This window comes from Ursus maritimus, unplaced genomic scaffold, assembly GCF_017311325.1.
Source record: "Ursus maritimus isolate PB19 unplaced genomic scaffold, ASM1731132v1 scaffold_4, whole genome shotgun sequence".
Lineage (NCBI taxonomy): Eukaryota > Metazoa > Chordata > Mammalia > Carnivora > Ursidae > Ursus > Ursus maritimus.
Genome location: NW_024426552.1, coordinates 79,962,025 through 79,980,872, shown reverse-complemented (window position 1 = coordinate 79,980,872; position 18,848 = coordinate 79,962,025). Strand labels below are relative to the sequence as shown.

Genomic DNA, 18,848 nt, shown 5'->3' with positions numbered 1-18,848 from the left:
CCAGGGTCCTGGGATCCAACCCCACGTAGGGCTCCCTGCTCAGCAGGGAGTCTGCTTCTCCCTCTCCTTATGCCCCTCCCTTCATGCTCTCTCTCTCTCTCATGCTCTGCTCTCTCTCTCAAATAAGTAAATAATTTTTTAAAAAATACAGGTAGAAATAAGAAAAATGAGAGCCTTCAATGACTGTATGAGCAGTGCCCAGTGTGGAGGAAAGACCAGAGAATTCTCCAGAATGTCTGGATTGTGTAAGATGTCCCGACCTGGGTACAACTCTGGGATGGGGAGTGGTATCCCAATAACAGATTGCATTTCCCACAAACTCAGAAGGATAAGGACTTGGGAGCAGATTAAATATGACTTAGAGGAAGGAAAGAAATGCGGCTTTTTTTATATCCCATGTTGTAGGGTTAAATTCATACCAACTTCATAGTCTCTCTGTGATGGAACTAAGGTAGCTTTGTTGTTTTTTTCAGATGAGGAGGGTAACTTGCCCCCTTATTCCTCTATGACATGTGCTAAGGACAATTAATCTCACACATGCTTCTAAGACAGGTCTAACTGTAATTTAGGGTTTAGTATGTACCTCCAGTTTCAGTAATCAAAGTCATGTCACCATTCGCTAAGCGAGTAAGAAAGAGTATTCTGGTAATGACAACTTCTTAGGTTGTGCCTAGGCTCAGAAAATTTCTAGCCTTTTATGAACATTAGCCTCTCTTTACTCCCAAATACTGAATGGAAATTAATGCATTAAAATTAGGTCCATAAGAGCTAAGAGTAAAAGACAAATCTCTCAGAGAACAAATAACCTAACCAATGCTCATGAACCCTTAAAACCAAACTCTTTTAAGGTTAGATCTTGGAAAAACCTCCAACATGAACGGAGGAGGAACATCATGGTGCCAGCTGATATTAGTAATTTCCTTTTCCTTCCTCAAAATCTTTTTAGCTCTGTTCTTTACAACCCCAAAGAAATGTACTCCCTTAAGGAAGATCAAATTGTACCCAACAGCAATAGGAATGACATCTATGAGATCTGACCCTCCTCCAGCTGTTCATTGAAGCTCTGGGAGAGGCTGAAGGGATGACTAAGACTTGGGTACACTGTTCATCAAGGTTCAAGAGGCTGGGCCCTTCCCAACAAGATCCTCGCAACAAAATCTAAAATACAAATTAATTGCCCCTTACCTGAGAGAATGGCAAACTGTCTGTGAAGCTGTTCAATTATATCCACTGCCACCAAGGGCCTGATTTCCTGCTGCATAATTTCATCTGCACAAATGAAATACAAATTAGGTTAAACTCATGTAAATCACAAAGAGAATTTAAAAGGTAGCAGGATGGGGGGAGAGGAAGAAAGGGAAGCTTCACTACTAGGGAAATCTGGGACTTATCTAGATATGGTTATAGGCACATTATTCTCTTGAGAATTCTATTCCTGAGATGCAGGAATGGATCTGGGTTTTGTGTGGTTTGAAGCTTATACCCATGAGCACAGGAGCCCATTTCTAGACCCTCTCCCAAGGTTTTAGGGAGGGTCAGTGCAAGGAAGGGGCCCGGAAGCTTAAGCTTCAGTAGCTGTACAGTATAGCTGCTGGGATGGTCTCATTACCAAGGCAGGTACTCAGGGACCCACCTACTCCTTTAGGTCAGCAGGACATCTTAAACACAATCTAAGTGACCAGAGCTCGTCTCAGCCTGGGTCATGATATCTATCTGAGATTTATGAAGGTTCTTTGCTTTTTGTTTCCTTCCCTCCCTCATTCCTTCCTTTTTGCCTCCCTCCTTAATTACCTTTCTTCTCCTTCCAGATACTTCAAGGGGCCTCTTCCCACTGCCAAGCATGTTTAAGGAGACACTTCTCCATTTTGCTCATTAAAAATACTCCGTACTGAATAAAAAATTACAGGCTTCCAAGGCAAAAATTCAAATCTTTTGAGCACAAAACTACAAATGTCCTCTTACTCTGAGAGTGATTTGTAAGCCCTATGATTTGCATTCTATCCATTTGGGGGAAGGGGATTAGAGAGGGGAGAAAACTGAATGGAAATCCTTAGCCTGGACTAGAAAGAGGAAAGCATTTTCACACTCTCACGGCCCGATACATTATTATCCTCATTTAACCATTTCCCAGAGAATCTCAAAAAATGAACTGGTTATTGTTTCTGTAGCAGTTAAACATCAGGTAAGATTAAGGCACGAGCCAAATAGTCTTGTACATTCATGCTCAATAGGAATCTCCCATCAATTCAGTCTGAAGTCACGGTAATGGTATGAGATTGTAACGTTAACCAGTCGGAAGGTTATGTTTTGGGAGCTCCTCCCGGAGCCTAGGTTTCTCCTTTTCCACTTTAGTCTGAAGGTTAAAGGAGATGATGTATATGGGGATGGACACAGCAGATACTCAGTAAATACCAGTTATATCCCTTGGTCTCAAAAGGCCTTTCCCATATTTGTTTTCTGAAAGTCTTTTTTTTTAAAGATTTTATTTATTTATGTATTTATTTGAGAGAGAGAAAGAAAGAGTGCATGCACACGAGCAGGGGGAGGAGCAGAGGGAGGAGGAAAAATTTCAAGCAGACTCTCACTGAGTGCAAAGCTGACCAGGGCTCAATCTCAGGACCCTGAGAGCATGACCTGAGCCAAAACCAAGAGTGGGACGCTTAACCGACTGAGCCACCCAGGTGCTCCCTGAAACTCTTGTCAGGGCTGGGGCAAGTGCTGGTTTAAATGCTAAGACCCTTCTCGGGTGCCTGGGTGGCTCAGTCAAAGACTGCCCCCAGCTCAGGTCATGATCCCAGGGTCCTGGGATTGAGTCCTGCATCTGGCTCATTGCTCAGTGGGGAGTCTGCTTCTCCCTCTGCCTTTCAGTCTGTCTCTCATGAATAAATAAATAAAATTTTTAAAAATAAATAAGTAAGTAGGTAAATAAATATGTTAATTGTTGAAAATAGAACATCAGGATCACAGAAAAAAAGGTTTCTCAATGAATTCTACCACTTTCTCTGGAAGAAAGCAGGTAAACCCAGGCCAGAGCTCTTTTATCCCTCTTTCCTCTTTCTACACTGAATTCACTAAAAATTCACTAAACCTCATTTCACCGTTGTTAACTGTAGTGGGAACAACAATGACACTGTAGTTATATTTGACAAAAAGGGAGGGCCGTCTTGGTTTTATACACGAACTAAAGTATTTAACAGTAAAATGATACTAAGTCTGAGATCTGCTTAAAAATGCTCAAGGACTCCCTCTCCCCTGCCAAAAATGTATGAGACAGGGGAAGGAAGGGATGAAATAAGATTGACAAATATGAATAATTGTTAAAGCTGGTTGGTGGGTCCATGGGATTTCATTATATAATTCTTTTGTATATGTTTCAAATTTTTCATAATAAAATATAAATTATAAATGGACACCAACATAGAGAATTTAAACAGGAACAGGAGTTACATAACTGAAGACTTTTTCAGAATATAATCTCCCACTAGTCCGAGAAAATGGTATACTCAAAAATAGAGCTGGATTATTATATTTTCATACCTGAGAGAGCATATTTAAGAGATAACGTCCCCAAAGAAAAACCAAGATCATGAGATGCAATTTATTATTATTGTACCTCAATATTTGAGGTGTCCTTTAGACATTTTAAATAGGTAAGATCTGAAAATGGACAAAAGAAGTGAGTTAAGCAAACCATCCCCCGACCCACCTCATTTTTTAAGTGAAGAAAGGGAGGCCCAGAGAGATTCTGACCTTGCCTGGGGTCATATAATTTAAGCATGGAGCCAGGGTCAGCCAGGGTCTGTGCAGGGTTAGCCTGGGATCACCCGACTCTAGGGACAAATCTTGGCCTCCCACAGTAGGTTCCCAGACCCTTGGTCTTCAGCAGCACTGTCTCTACCACTCCTGAGAGGATAACTAACGTCTCTCGTCATGGGAATCTGTGAAGGTTTGCCCTGCCTTCCAACAGAGACCTTTCCCACCTGGGGTTACCAAATGAACAGGATGATGATGTATAATTCGTTTTTCAAGAATAGCAATGAGCTGGTTTGCCTTTGCTGAGAAAGCTTGGCCCCCTGCCAGGGAGTGAAAGGGTTGTCCTTGAAGATATCCCAGCAAAGGAACCTCATGACCCCACCTGGCCAGCTACAACAGATCATGTGGGTTTCTTAGACTCAGTGCTGATCCAGAGCATGGAGATGACCTCAGACACACCGAGTTTTTAGTGACGCCTGGTATCTGTGGGCCTGCTGGAAGAGGGGCAAGCTCAGTTCAGCCCCAAACAGGCCACATTCATACTCTGACCAAAAGAGACACAAAGACCAGTCCTACTGCTGGTAAGCCTCACTATCCACTCCTGTCTAGATGGGGTAGGGAAAGGAGGGCAGGAGCTCTTTGCTCTAAAGGAGCACCTTTTTCTGCAATGGGAAAGAACCCAGATAGCCCTGCATGAGAAGGGCCATTTCTGCCAAGTCCTAGCTAGACAACCAGAGCAAGAATGCTCTGATCCTCAGTGTCCTCTGTTGTAAAATGGCTTTTCCTTCTCCAGAAACAGTTGGGCATGACCAGTGACGACCCACCGAAGTAGCAGTGCCTGCTACGCTCTGCCTGGCCCCTTGGTCCTGTGTGGCGGCTTCCTGATTTCTGCTTGCTACTTTTGATGTGATGGATTAGGGAGAAACTTGCCTCTTTCAACCCACATCAGGCCAGGGGAAGTGATAATTCAATTTCAACACAATTTGTACCCTGGGCAAAGTTACAAATAGATCAGGGGAATATTTGTCCCTTTTCTACTCCTGATACATATACAGGTGAGTAATTATATGCTACCCTGGACCCAGATTTCCAGAGACGCAAAAGGCATCAAAGGGTACAACACAGCCTCCTCAGAGGTGGAATAACAGCCTAGCACATCCCATGGAAGCTCAACTTGGGAAGGCAGCAAGCAACACCCCTGCATTGTCCCCCACCCAGTCTGAGAGAGCAATGCAGGCTCTGCTTTAGGACCTTTCCCACTGATTGCAGCTTTCCTCACAGCTGAAAGCAGGGAACTGCTGATAACAGCTATTTGCAGTCTGCCTGTTACAACTGGTCAGGAATAAAAGGCAGCGAAACCCGTAGCCTCCCACTCTGGCTGTTCTGACATTTCAGTCACACTGGGATTTAAAAGATTCAAGTATGGTCTGAAGAAAAAAAGAACCAAATCGCTAAGTAAGTAAGTAAGTTAGGGAAACAAAGTTTGGTCTGGACTGAAGAGGGAAGGCAGCCCCAAGTTTGACAGACCCTGCCCCATTTCTACTTTGCCTAGGGAATCTGGAGAACAGGAAAAATGGAAGAGTCTGCCACCCAGCTGGACCAGGAATGGGCCCAGGATCCCCTGGCCCAGCCTCTGCGCAGTACGCCTCTCTGTTACTAACACTACCCAGCACCAGCTGTGAGCCAGCCCTGACCGCACACCTCACAGATTAACTCATTTAATGAGTTGGATAATGACAGTAAAGGAATGCACCCTTGCACTAAAATGACCCTCCTCTGGCCCACTCCGCCCTCTCACCCCCTCAACTAGACCAGACTTGACTGCCAGGAAGACACGTATGGACTAGAAGCTCAGAGAAATCAGTTGCCGGGCTGGTATGAAAAGCCACCTCATGAAGACATGCTGTTTTACTCCTCTTTATTGGCCAGGTCAGAAATAACACAAACTCATTTTTCCTTCTTTTACCTGGCCCTGTGCTATAGCAATGCTTGACCGGAACCATAAGACAGCATTAAAGTCTCGTCCGTAAATTTAACAATGAATAAAAGGCAATAGAAAAGCAGGTGGAAGAATTTTTTTAAAAGAGAAATTTAGAATTTTAAAAGCAAGAACACTGAAAAATGTCCAACTTCCTATTAGTCAAATAATGCAATTAAAACAGTAAGAGAATATCTCATTCATCCATAAAATAACTGAGATTCTATCATCCAATGCTGGGATTTTGTTGAAAAACTAGTACGTGAAAAACTAGTAACCTTGGGGAGCGAAGTTGGTAGAACCCTTCTAGAAAGTAGTTTCACAATATTTTATCCAATGATTATTGTATAGTTACATACCAAACCCCTTATATGCAGCATCTCATGTAATCCTCAAAACAACACTAAGAGCAATATTGAACTAGATCTGCAGTAGCTCATCCAAGGTTAAGCAGAGCCAGGATTTAAATCCATCTCATTCTGAACTCCAAAGCCCAACATCTTAACCAGTACAATACAGAGCTTCAATACACAGTCATTCAAATCTTCATAATCCTTTTCCTATTCATCCTATACCTGGAAATTTATGCCAATAAAATAGTAAAATAAAAACTTTATACATAAGAAGGTAGACTGAAGTATTATTTATAAGAGTGAAAAAATGAGGGGTGCCTGGGTGGCTCAGTCGGTTAAGCGTCTGCGTTTGGCTCAGGTCATGATCTCAGGGTCCTGGAATCAAGTCCTGCACTGGGCTCTCTGCTCAGCAGGGAGTCTGCTTCTTCCTCTCTCTGTGCTCTCTCTCTTTCTCTCTCTCTCAAATAAATAAAATCTTTTTTTAAAAAAGAGTGAAAAAATGAAAGCAATCATTATATAATTATGAAGACCATCTCCATAGAAAAAGATTTAAGATATCATATCAAGGACATAAAAACCATATGTGAGGTGGGATTGTAGACGAGTTAAAAGAGAAAGAAGAAAGCACGTGGTGTATTTGTGCATATGTGTGCAGGCATATGAGAAAAGAATACTTGAAATAGTTGTGTTAGAGTAATGGAATCATATTGTGGTTACCCCCTTTAGCTTACATAGAGAAAACTATGCTCTGGTAGCCTTTATTTTTCGTGCTAATAAGACTTTATTGAAGTATAATTTACATGCAGTACAATGCACGGATCTTAAGTGTATGTTTGATGAATTCTGATAAATATATACACTCATGTAACCATCAGACAGATCAAGATATGGGACATTTCCATCACCCCCAAAAGTTTCCTTGTGACCCCTAGTCCAGGCCCCACACTTTCAAAAGCTCCACATATCACAGCCCTCCCTCCCATAAATACATATGTTAAAGACCACCCGGGAGGCTTTGTCACTCGTGATCCAGTGCTCTGGCCTGGCAGAGCACACTGCAGCCCTATACATCTACTCTGTTAACACCACTGGAGCCCCAGGGAAGTACTTCGCCACATCTCTTGGTCTTTATCCTCAAAAGAAAAGGCGACTGCATTCAGTGCTATGCCGGTTTGTGGGCTGTGCCATTGCTGGTATCAGAGACAGACACTGCTTCTGAGCGCTGGGAGGACGGGAGCAGCGGCAGTGCTTGGGTAAGAGAAGAGACAAATTAATTATCATGTCAAATCCTTCCTCTCACATGGCATGAATGCTGTAGATTCTTATATGATGAAATCTCATGCTCGGTACTACCAAGCATCAACCTTCTTTCTTCCTTCCAATTCACGATGCAAATACATATATTCAAAGTGTGAATTCCTTGAACGCAATTACAACACTTCAGTTAGAGTACATTGACTTTAGATCACTCTCAACAGAGCTCAAATTATGTGAAAATCTCAATTATAACAACAGTGCTTTTGTTGACATGAAGGCAAGAAAAAATATATATATTATGGATTAATGACCTACAGATTACAGATATCTTTATTACACGCCCAAATTTCACAGGCCCATCAACACAACACTCAGACACATGCAATAATTCAATTTTGTCATCTTTGCTATTTTCTGGTTTTTACTCATATAAAAACCAGAGCTTTACACATATTTTAATTTTGTTCTTGTGAGAGTATGTTTGTAAGGTGGGTGGGAAGATAAAACATATTTTATTTAACCGTGGCATGTGGGCCTCGGTTTGTACTCTTGTCCCAGGCTCTGCAATGCCTATTTAAAACTGCTTTGAGAACTGGTAAGATATTACTAAGCATAGCATTTCTGTTAATACTTATCCAAATCCCTTTTCTCCTTCTTTCCTTTGCAGACGTAGTTGATACATTTTTTTAAAGCTCCTTAATTTCTGCTGACATTTCACATTGGATCCTTGTATGAGCCAACCACTGCAGAGGTAGACATTTCTGTGCAATGAGTTGCCTTAGCAACAAGAGCTGGAGATGACATTCCCCCGTAGCCCTTCATAACTCCAGGACAGGTGAAACTGAGCTCTGCTGCCTGGGATATTCTGAATAAAAAGCAATCAAGACCCTGCAGAAAACTGAGAGAATCTCTGAAATTATTTAATCCCTCCTTCCCATAAGGCTCTCCCGTTATAACACTGGATTTCAAATGTCCCACCTGCATTTTAATCAATACCCCGCCCCCAGCAGTGCCTCTCAAATTGTAATGGATATATAAATCACATGGGTTTTCAAATGCAGATTCTGATTTAGTAGGCCTAGGGCGGAGCATTTCTAACAAGCTCTCCTGATGCTGCTTGACTTGACAAAGAAGCAAGCACAACGTTGATTCCAAAGCCTGTATGGTGACTAACATAACATAATAAAAAAAATTGTTAAAAAGAAAAAAAAAACAAAGCCTGAGATTATTCTTGGTCCTTTCCTATTGCTTATGAGAATGCAGCTCAAGAAATTTAAAAAAAATAAGGTTTTATTCGGGTTGTTTGCTGTCTGCTTCTCTTATTATTCAATAAAAATAATCATCTCTACGTGTTCAAAGTGTTCTAAAAACGGAGGCCTAGATGGCGTAAACTTTTCCTTCTGTGCTGATTGCGAGGTCAGCATCCTGGGAAACAAGCCAGCCCTGGCTTGAGAACCTGCTTACCTCTCCTTCCTGCACACTTCCACCTCAAGCCTGCCCGCAGCTCAACGTGGGCTCCTTCATGCCTAGGCCCTCTCATTCTTGGCCCACTCTAGCCCAGGATTCAGTACAAGTTTAGGGTCTGGAAGCAGTGCCTTGGGCAAAACAATATAATATGGTATAAGATGAGAAGACCTGATATGGGTAATAATCATTTAACGTAGCATTCTTCCAAAAGTGTCTACCACTTTGTTTCTAAAGCTGCTAGAGAAAAAAATATCTTAACACAAAGGAATCAAAATGGTAGGATTTTAGACATTTTAGCAATATGATGGATAAACAACTTTATTTTTGTTTAAGAAAAAGTCCTGGAAGATCTGGCAAACATTCCTTCCTTCCTCTCTTGATTGACTCATCATTCATTCATTCATGCAGGTATGGAAACAGAATGAAAAGAACTGGACTTGCATCTGAGCTCTGCCACTAACCAGCCCCTCTATCTTCGGGGTCTCCCTCTGTAAAATGGGAATGAATAATAATTATTATTATTTCCTTGGAGAGCCACTGTGAGGATTAATACTATCATTTATTGGGGGCACCTGGGTGGCTCAATCGTTAAGCGTCTGCCTTCGGCTCAGGGCGTGATCCTGTCGTTCTGGGATCGAGCCCCGCATCAGGCTCCTCTGCTGGGAGCCTGCTTCTTCCTCTCCCACTCCCCCTGCTTGTGTTCCCTCTCTCACTGGCTGTCTCTCTCTCTCTGTCAAATAAATAAATAAAATCTTTAAAAAAAAATACTATCATTTATTGAACAATTACTGCCTACTGGACACTGGGCTACATGCTTTACACACATTGCCTAACTTAATTAAAATAACATGTGAAAGCAGTTTGTGTATAAGAGATTCAACAGAAGCTAATTAAATTGATCATTCAGTCCTTTGAGCTATGATCTCAAGGATACTACAACAGATTTCTCACAAACACCCAGGTTACTGCATGCGTTGGTGGTTTGCATTGATATTCTGCTCATAAACTCCCCTTAGTTGACCTTTCTCCTTCACTATGAAATAAGTCTGATAGAAGTTGAGTTCAGAAGGACTCAGGAGTAAAACAGAGATTAGAATTAGATCAAAATATTAAAAAACATGTAATATATGATAAAAGTGGCATTTCACATGGGGCCAGAGGGAGATTATTCAACAGGTTAGTGTTGGGTCAATCTGCTGGTCACAAAAGGACATCAATTATGGTGATTAAGAACATCACCTCTGGGGGCGCCTGGGTGGTGCAGTCGTTAAGCGTCTGCCTTCGGATCAGGGCATGATCCCGGCGTTCTGGGATGGAGCCGCACATCAGGCTCCTCAGCTAGGAGCCTGCTTCTTCCTCTCACACTCCCCCTGCTGTGTTCCCTCTCTCACTGGCTGTCTCTCTGTCAAATAAATAAATAAAATCTTAAAAAAAAAAAAAAAAAAAAAAAGAACATCACCTCTGATGCCACAATGCCTAGGTTCAAATCTTGGCTCTACCACGTACAGCAGACTAATCTCAAGCAAGTTGCTTGATGTCCCTGTGCCTTAAGTTCTTGATCTGAAAATGGGGTAAATTATAATACACACACCTGATCTAATTGTTGTAAGAATTGAGTTAATACAGCTAGAGAACTTAAGAAAAATTCCTGGTATATGGCAGGTGCTATGTAAGTTTATTTTATTATTGTGAAAATGTTTAAGTGTATCCATATTTTCACTTCTTGCCAAAAGAATAAACTCCAGCCAGATTAGATAATGAAACCATAGAAATACTAGGAGAAAATGTAGGAGAATATTTTTATAATACTGGAATCAGAACAGCCTTTCAAAGTATGGCAGAAACACCAGTAAGAAAAGACTGATAAAGTTAATTTAAAAACCACTTTGGCAGGGCAAATATACCTTGAACAAACTAAAAAAAAAAAAAAAAAAAATAGCACCAAATTGGAAAATGTACAGCATATATAGTTGATAAAGGGTTTAGCTTCCTAAAATATGAAGAGCAGGCTGGAGAGTGCCCCTCCCCCCTTCCAGAAGATAAGGCCCTGTCCTAATCCTAGTGCCTGTGAACATTGCCTTAGGTGGAAAAAAGGTCCTTGCAGATGTGACTAAGTTAAGGCTCTTGAGAGGGAGAGCCTATTTTGAATTATCTGGGTGGGCCCAGAATGCAATCATCTGTATTCTTATAAGAGGGAAACGGGGCACCTGGGTGGCTCAGTCGGTTGAGTATCCGACTCTTGATTTTGGCTCAGGTCATGATCTCAGGGTTGTGGGATAGAGTCCCACAGGGCTCCACACTCACTGGGGAGCCTGCTGGAGATTCTGTCTCTGCCCCCCCCAAAAATAAATTTTAAAAGAGAGAGAGAGAGAAAGGGAAACAGAGGACAAGACCATTTGAAGATGGAGGCCAACACTGGCATGCTGCAGTCACAAGCCAACACAGGCCTGGAGCCACCAGATCCTGAAGAGCTAAGAAAATAAATTTCCCCAAGAGCCTCTCGAGACCTGCACCTTGATTTTGGACTTCTGGCCTCTAGATCTATGAGAAAGTAAGTTTCTGCTGTTTTCATCCATCAAGGCTGTGGTCATTTGTTACAGCAGCCACATGAAACAAACAAAAAGCTAGGAACAGACAAGTCACGGAATAAATACAATGTCGATGAATGTAAGATTGCAGTAATAGCAGAAAGGCCCCTTAGACGCTCCCAAAACCTATGTTAAGATATTCAAATTTTCAGTTATCTTGAGTCACAGACAGAATAAAACGACTGACAGCTAAAGCATCTAGGCAAACATCTTACGACCTTTTATAGTGAGCGGGGGAAAGAAGAGCAACAACGTGTCTGTAATGCTGTGGTTTAGAACTCAGAAATTCTTCATAATCTTCTTTCAAATTACATCCTCTCCTCACTACCAACAAAACTGTAAAGCCCTTATGATTCAACTTCAATAAAATTAGGGCAATAATTTACACCTGAATTCAAGCCCTGTAGGATTTGTGTACATACACAGGCAAACGTCTATGTGCTTTAAGAATGGAAAGCAAAATCTGATTAACAAGTTGTTCTTGGGGCGCCTGGGCAGCTCATTTGTTAAGTGTCTGCCTTCGGCTCAGGGCCTGATCCCAGGGTCCTGGGATCGAGCCCCGCATCGGGCTCCTCCGCTGGGAGCCTGCTTCTTCCTCTCCCACTCCCCCTGCTAGTGTTCCCTCTCTCACTGGCTGTCTCTCTCTCTGCCAAATAAATAAATAAAATCTTTAAAAACAAAACAAAACAAAAAAAAACAAGTTGTTCTTTCTTAAATAGCAAATACATAGTACCCCTTGCCTTTGATAAGATAGTATATGTATTATATCCTATATAAGTACATGATACATACTATAAGCATGAATTAAGAAACTATACTGTAACAACGATAAAGCACACTTCTCTATTTAGGAATTCCCCTCTCTTCAAGAAATAGGTTCCAAATATAAGTAAAGAGCAATAAAGAGAGACAAAGACAGTTGTTTAATCACTTTTCTAGTCTGTGATCCAAGGGGAATGAACATATTATAAACATTTCCAAGGCAAAAAAAAAAGGGGGGGATGTGGTAATAACGAAAAACCCATCCATAAAAGAAGCAGCCTTAGAAACAAGTAGCTGGCTTCAGCTCTTAGAGCATGTGTCTTACTGGCTTCCAAATGCATGGAAGGCATACTTAGAAATGCTCTTCCTTCTCATCCAGCCCACTGAAGGGAAGTGTTTTTCTTTTTTCTACTCTTAAACCACCAGTCTGTTATTAGTTCATATGTTTAAAAATGAAGTCTTAGCATTTCAGATTTAACACTTTTTTCAGACTTAACATTTTTCTTCAGGAACATGAGTTTCATTATCTGGATTCTTATTTTCATTTTACGAAAGCAATATGTTGGTTATTTTTAAAAATAAAAACACACAACAAAAATAAGAAAAATAAAATTCCTTATCACTCCTTCACCCCAAATGAAACAGTTATCTCATTGGTGTATAATAGTCAATACACATATATTTATGTATAGACATATGCTTTTAAAATGGATTCATATTTATACATTCCATCCTACAATCTGATTTTTTCAGATATTTGGTCATCTTTTTAATTTGAATTTTTCAATAAATGACCATCTGTAATATTGTTAATAGCTGATTAATGCTTTTTAAAAAGCCCTTTCAAACTCCTTAGTAAAGTTGAAACAGTATTGCAAATAAATTTTCTTAATGTAAAATTTGTTAATTAAACCATTATTCCACTGAGAATGAGGATGAAAAACAAAACATACATAAAAGAAAGGCATTGTTGCTCTCACAATACCTTGTTTTGCCATATATTCTAGCCTGGTGCAACTTTCCAGGAAATGGTGGTAAGCCCTCATCTCTGCCTCTGTGATCCGCACGGAGGTGTAAGGTAAGTATATGGGGTCTTGCTGCCCACACTTCTTACACCAGGAGGCCATCGGATCCCAGCAAATGGTGCCACCTTACTCTCTCTTCACTCCTCTCAGCACTGCATTTGCATAAATGTGCTTAATCCTTTCTCCTGACTAATCTCACTGAAGTTCATTCAAGGTCATTTCATTGCAGAGAGTTTATCCTTTGGATTGGTGAGTGCTCACAGGATTACAGGCCCATAGTTACTGGACTTTCTCATTTGGAAGCAAAGAGAAACTGGGGGATGAAGATGTGGGATAGACAGGGAAATCCTAGAGTCCATGAGAATCAGAGTTTTTTTTCTTTTTTTAGAGGAATCACAACATGAGACATACATCATGCCAGTGGATATTTAAAATTAAATAATAGACAGGGATGAATTTTTTAAAGGATGCTCTTAAGAAAATTTATTCCAGGCCACAATCCTCCCCTCCCTCTCTTCCAGCCTCTCTAGACTGCGGAGGAATAAAATCCAGAGAGTTAACACTGCAGCCAGTAGAAGTCCCTATCTAGGTTCAAGTCCTGAAGAAATGTAGGGTGTTTCCTGAACTACTTCTAAAGACCAGGTACAAGTAAAATATCACGATTCTAAAATGAAGGATGTTCTTTGCTGTCATGACCTGAAGAAGACCTCCGCCCTTACTACCATTTGGGGAAAAGTGAGCTCACCTTTCAGAACTGTGCTGTGCCCAGAGAGAGGCTGATTTTTCATAATGCATTTTATCTTGGTTCTTCAAGCTTAATGTTTTCATTTAGTAATGTCATGCTCCAAGATTTAAAGAAAGGGCACAATATGAAATACTTAACAAGTAATAAATGTTTGTATATAAACTTCTAATTTTTATTTGTGTGATTCAAGCTGAAATTTGAATAAGGCTTGCAACTGGCCAAGGAGAAACTGGAAATCCTCTTTTATAAAAAATAAATAAATGTTTATTTTTAAGCAGAAGGTAAAATTAACATATATTGAAATACTCAAATCTGAAGTGTATATTTTAATGAGTTTTGACAAATGGATACATCCACGTAACCCATACTCTTTTCAAGATATAGAATGTTTCCATCTATAGAAAGTAACTTCATGCCCCTTCCCAGCCAACCCTTGTTTCTATCCCCCAGACAACCACTGAAGTGATTTTTCTTTTTTTTCTTTTAAATATTTTATTTATTTATTAGAGAGAGAGAGAGTATAAGTGGGGGAGGGACAGAGGGAGAAGCAGGCTCCCCACTGAACAGGGAGCCTGATGAGGGACTCGACCTGATCCGAAGGCAGACGCTTAACCGACTGAGCCACCCAGGTGCCCTGAAGTAATTTTTCAATAAAGACTAGTTTTGCCTTTTTTTAAACTTCATATACAAGACAGACAACAACAAATGTTGGTGAGGATGTGGAAAAGGGGAACCCTCTCACACTGTTGGTGGGAATGCAAGCTAGTACAGCCACTCTGGAAAATGGTAGGGAGTTTCCTCAAGAAGTTAAAAATAGAGTTACCCTATGACCAAGTAATTGCGCTACTGGGGATTTACCCCAAAGATACAAATGTAGTGATCTGAAGGGGCACCTGCACCCCAGCATTCATAGCAGCAATGTCCACAATAGCCAAACTGCAGAAAAAAGTCAAGATGTCCATCAGCAGATGAATGGATAAAGAATATGTGGTATATATGTACAATGGAATATTACCCAGCCATCAGAAAGGATGAATACTTACCATTTACATAGACATGGATGGAACTGGAGGGTATTATGCTGAATGAAATAAGTCAACCAGAGAAAGACAATTATCATATGGTTTCACTCATATGCGGAACATAAGAAACCAAGCAGAGGACTATAGGGGAAGGGAGGGAAAACAGAATGGGAAGTCATCAGAGAGGGAGAAAAACCATGAGAGACTTTTAATTCTAGGAAACAAATTGAGGGTCGCTGGAGGGGAGGTGGGTCGGGGAATGGGCTAACTGGGTGATGGGCATTAAGGAGGGCATGTGATATGATGAGCACTGGGTATTATATGCAACTGATAAATTATTGAACACTACATCTGAAACTAATGATGCACTATAAGTTGGCTAATTGAATTTAAATTTTTAAAAAATTCATATACTATAATCATACAGTATGTACTCCTGTGTCTAGCTTCTTTCTCTCAGGATAATGCTTTTCAGATTCATCCACCCTGTATGTATCGGAGTTCATTTATTTTTATTTCTGAGTTGTATCCCGTCATATGGACGGTCACAGTTTGTCCATTCTCTTGCTGATAGACATTCAGGGTTTTTTTTTTTTCAATTTGGGCTGTTATGAATAAAGTTGCTATGAACATTCATGTAAAGGTCTTTGTATGGACACATGTTTGCATTTCTCTTGGATAAATACCTACTAGTGGTATAGCTCAGTCAAAGGAAAGGTGTATATTTAATTTGTAAGAAACTGCCAAATGTTTTCCCCTTATACCGGAAAGTCTTTTAAGATTAGAAGCTGCTCTGTTTAGTAATCCTCAGAGCCAATTCTATATTAGTGTTAACTGCATGTGAAGTACTTTAAGAAAATACCTAAGAATTAAGAGGAAGAAATTTAATATAATTTGAGATGCTAAAACTTACGAAAGCTCTTTTTTTCTCTACCATTAGGTATTGTGAATATGCTACCTCCAATTAAATGCCAAGTCTGAAAGCCCTAATGCAGGGCAGCAAACAAAGCAATTATTGAACAACAGTTTGAGATATATTGCCAAATTTCCCTCCAAAACAGTTGTGCCACTTTACATTTCTACCAACAATATGGAAAGCGCCTGATTCCCCATATGGAGGCTCTTTTTCTTACTAAACATTAGCTTCTTTACCCATTCATTTAGATATGAATAGCCATGAACACGTGGCTGGCATCACAACACCTACGAACATAAGAGCTATCTTTGTTAACCACATAAACCCACAATGGCAGTGTGCATGCAATTGCACACACCCAGCAACGACCGTAATTATGTTTTTGCAGCTTACAGAACTCTAAGGAGAGGGCAGACTGTAAAATTTTAGAAATTTTCTTTATAACCTTTGAATCTCTACTACATGAACAAACTGTACAGCCCTTACAAATCCTATATTCCATGCACTGACCTTTACCATTTGACCAAGATCAAATATCCAATAAAGTACTACATTTTCTTTATGATGAACAACAAATTCTGAAATAACTGGGTACTAGGTAACTCTCCATAGAAAAGAGCTGATGATTTCATAGTAATGACAATGAAAGATGAATGTTTTCATTCATTCATTGCATTCAGCCTCCCTGCAAGAAACCACTATTATTGGTAGAAAAGAAAAAAGAAAAGAAAAGAAAAGAAAAGAAAAGAAAAGAAAAGAAAAGAAAAGAAAGGAAAAAAAAGAAAAAGCTTTTTAGCACTTCTAGATTCACATCTATCTAAAATAAAATTGTGTATGTTTTGTATCTGAGCAGAATAAACTGAAGCCATCCACTTGCCCTTACCTATCAGAGAAAAATGGAGAATGAGAAGTCACAAACAAGCTCCAGAAGGACCTGAATTATCCACGCCACGAGAGCATCAGCGTTGTTATTTCACCAGAAATAAGACCAAAGTAATTTTAAAGGGAGGAATATTTTTTTCCTTATACGAACTAGACTTTGTTTTCTTTAAAAAAAAAAAAAAAGTCAACATTCAAATGTTCTGGTGTATTTGCTAAGGAGATTAAACTGACTTTCCCCCAGAGTTGGCCTGAGGGGCCAAGGGAATAACAGGACTCTCGGTGGTGGCGCTCTCAGGGCCACCACACCCCATCAGTTGACCAAGGGGCCATCCCATCTTCCTAACTTTTCCCTTTCCTAGAGGGGTAGGGACACCTCGCTCCCTCTGAGTCAGGGAAAGGGGGCCTGCCACATCCAGTTACATACACGTGGAGAAACCCCTAGAGAAAGCATGCTGAACGGATGCGTGGTTCCCACTGGGGAGTGGGACTGAAGTTACAGGGGACAAGGAGACTTTGAGTTTTAACTTCCCACCCTTCTGTATTATTTGCAACTTATATGAAAAGCATGGATTACTTTCATTAGTAAACTTAAAATATACTAACAAAGATTTTTAAAAATTATTTTATGTGGGTTACTCCATATAACTAGCTTTCCAACATGCTCCTTGATACTATTTTTAGAGCACTGCCTTTATAAGCCTTTATAAATTTTACTGACCACTATGGCAAAATGTTGATGGTTATTGGAGCTGGGTGATGAGTAAGGTTTGAAAGACTATCCTATTTTTGTGATGTATTTATTTATTTATGTATTTATTTATTTATTTAGAAAGAGAGTGTGAGAGTGAGAGGGGTAGGGAACAGGGAGAGGGAGAGAAAGAATCTTAAGCAAGCTCCACTCTCAGCAGCACGGAGCTGACATGGAGCTTGAACTCACAACCCTGAGATCATGACCTGAGCTGAAATCAAGAGTCTGACACCTAACCTAACCAACTGAGCCACCCAGGCGCTCCTTTTGTGATGTCTTAAAGGTTTCGCAATTAAGGGGCGCCTGGGTGGCTCAGTTGGTTAAGTGTCTGACTCTTGGTTTTGGCCAGGTCATGATCTCAGGGTTGTGGATCCAAGTCCCACGTTGGGCTCCATGCTCAGGGCAGAGTCTGCTTGTCCCTCTCCTTCCCTTTCTGCCCCTTCCCCCACAAAGATAAAAAATAAATAAATCTCTTTTCAAAAATGACTGATAGAAAAAGGGAATTTTGCCTAGAAGATATTTAAAGATTATTATGTAGCAATAATAATCTAAACTATGTGGAACTGATACAAAAATAAACAGAAGAATAAACAGGAAGACCCAGAAACAGACTATAAATTCTAAAATAACTTTTTTTATGTAGAGAAGGAGACATTATGAATTAATGAAGGAATATTTAATAAATGCTACTGAAAAAATTTAGCTTCACCTCATATTGGAAACATACTTAGAGATTTAAAAACAAAAGTAAAAAATAAAGAAAACCATTAAAAATATTAAAATAAAACTCATGATTATTTACTTATTCTTTATTTGAGGCAGGATATAAAATAGAAGAAATCATAAAATAAAAGATTTGTAGATATGACCACATAAAACTTTAAACCCATTATATGTTGAAAGTCATCAAAAACAAAATTATAAAATAAAAGCAAACCGGAAAATATAAAATACCTGCTACAAACTTAACCAAGGCTTAATATGTTTAACGCTGAAAAAAACCTACACAAAAATAGCTTGACCCCCAAAAACACACAGACAGTCACAGAGCAAAAATTCAAACAGCAAATAATAAACTTAATAAAAATTATTCTAGTTCACTGGTAATTTTTTAAATTCTGTTAAAATGAATACCATGCCACTTTTACCTATCAAACAAGCAAAAATTCAAATAGTATCACCAAAAGGGGCTAACAGGATTGCAGCTATCATGCCATGCACTTAACATGCATTACTTCAAAATCCTAGAAGACAAGTTCTCTCATTACCCCATTCGCCACAGGAGGAAACAGATGAACACAAATGCTGATAAAGTGATCTGGTAAAACCAAGATCTGTTGATGTGTCGCTAA

The 18,848-nt window shown here is 39.9% G+C and overlaps 1 protein-coding gene across 1 annotated transcript in view; it reads right to left on the bottom strand.

Moving 5' to 3' along the window:
- MCF2L2 (MCF.2 cell line derived transforming sequence-like 2) overlaps positions 1–18,848 on the bottom strand; it is a 253,980-nt gene that overhangs the window by 221,579 nt on the left and 13,553 nt on the right. Inside the window, exon 2 of the mRNA XM_040621737.1 lies at positions 1,186–1,269. Coding sequence (XP_040477671.1) covers positions 1,186–1,269 — 84 coding nt within the window. The remainder of the gene's footprint in view (positions 1–1,185; positions 1,270–18,848) is intronic.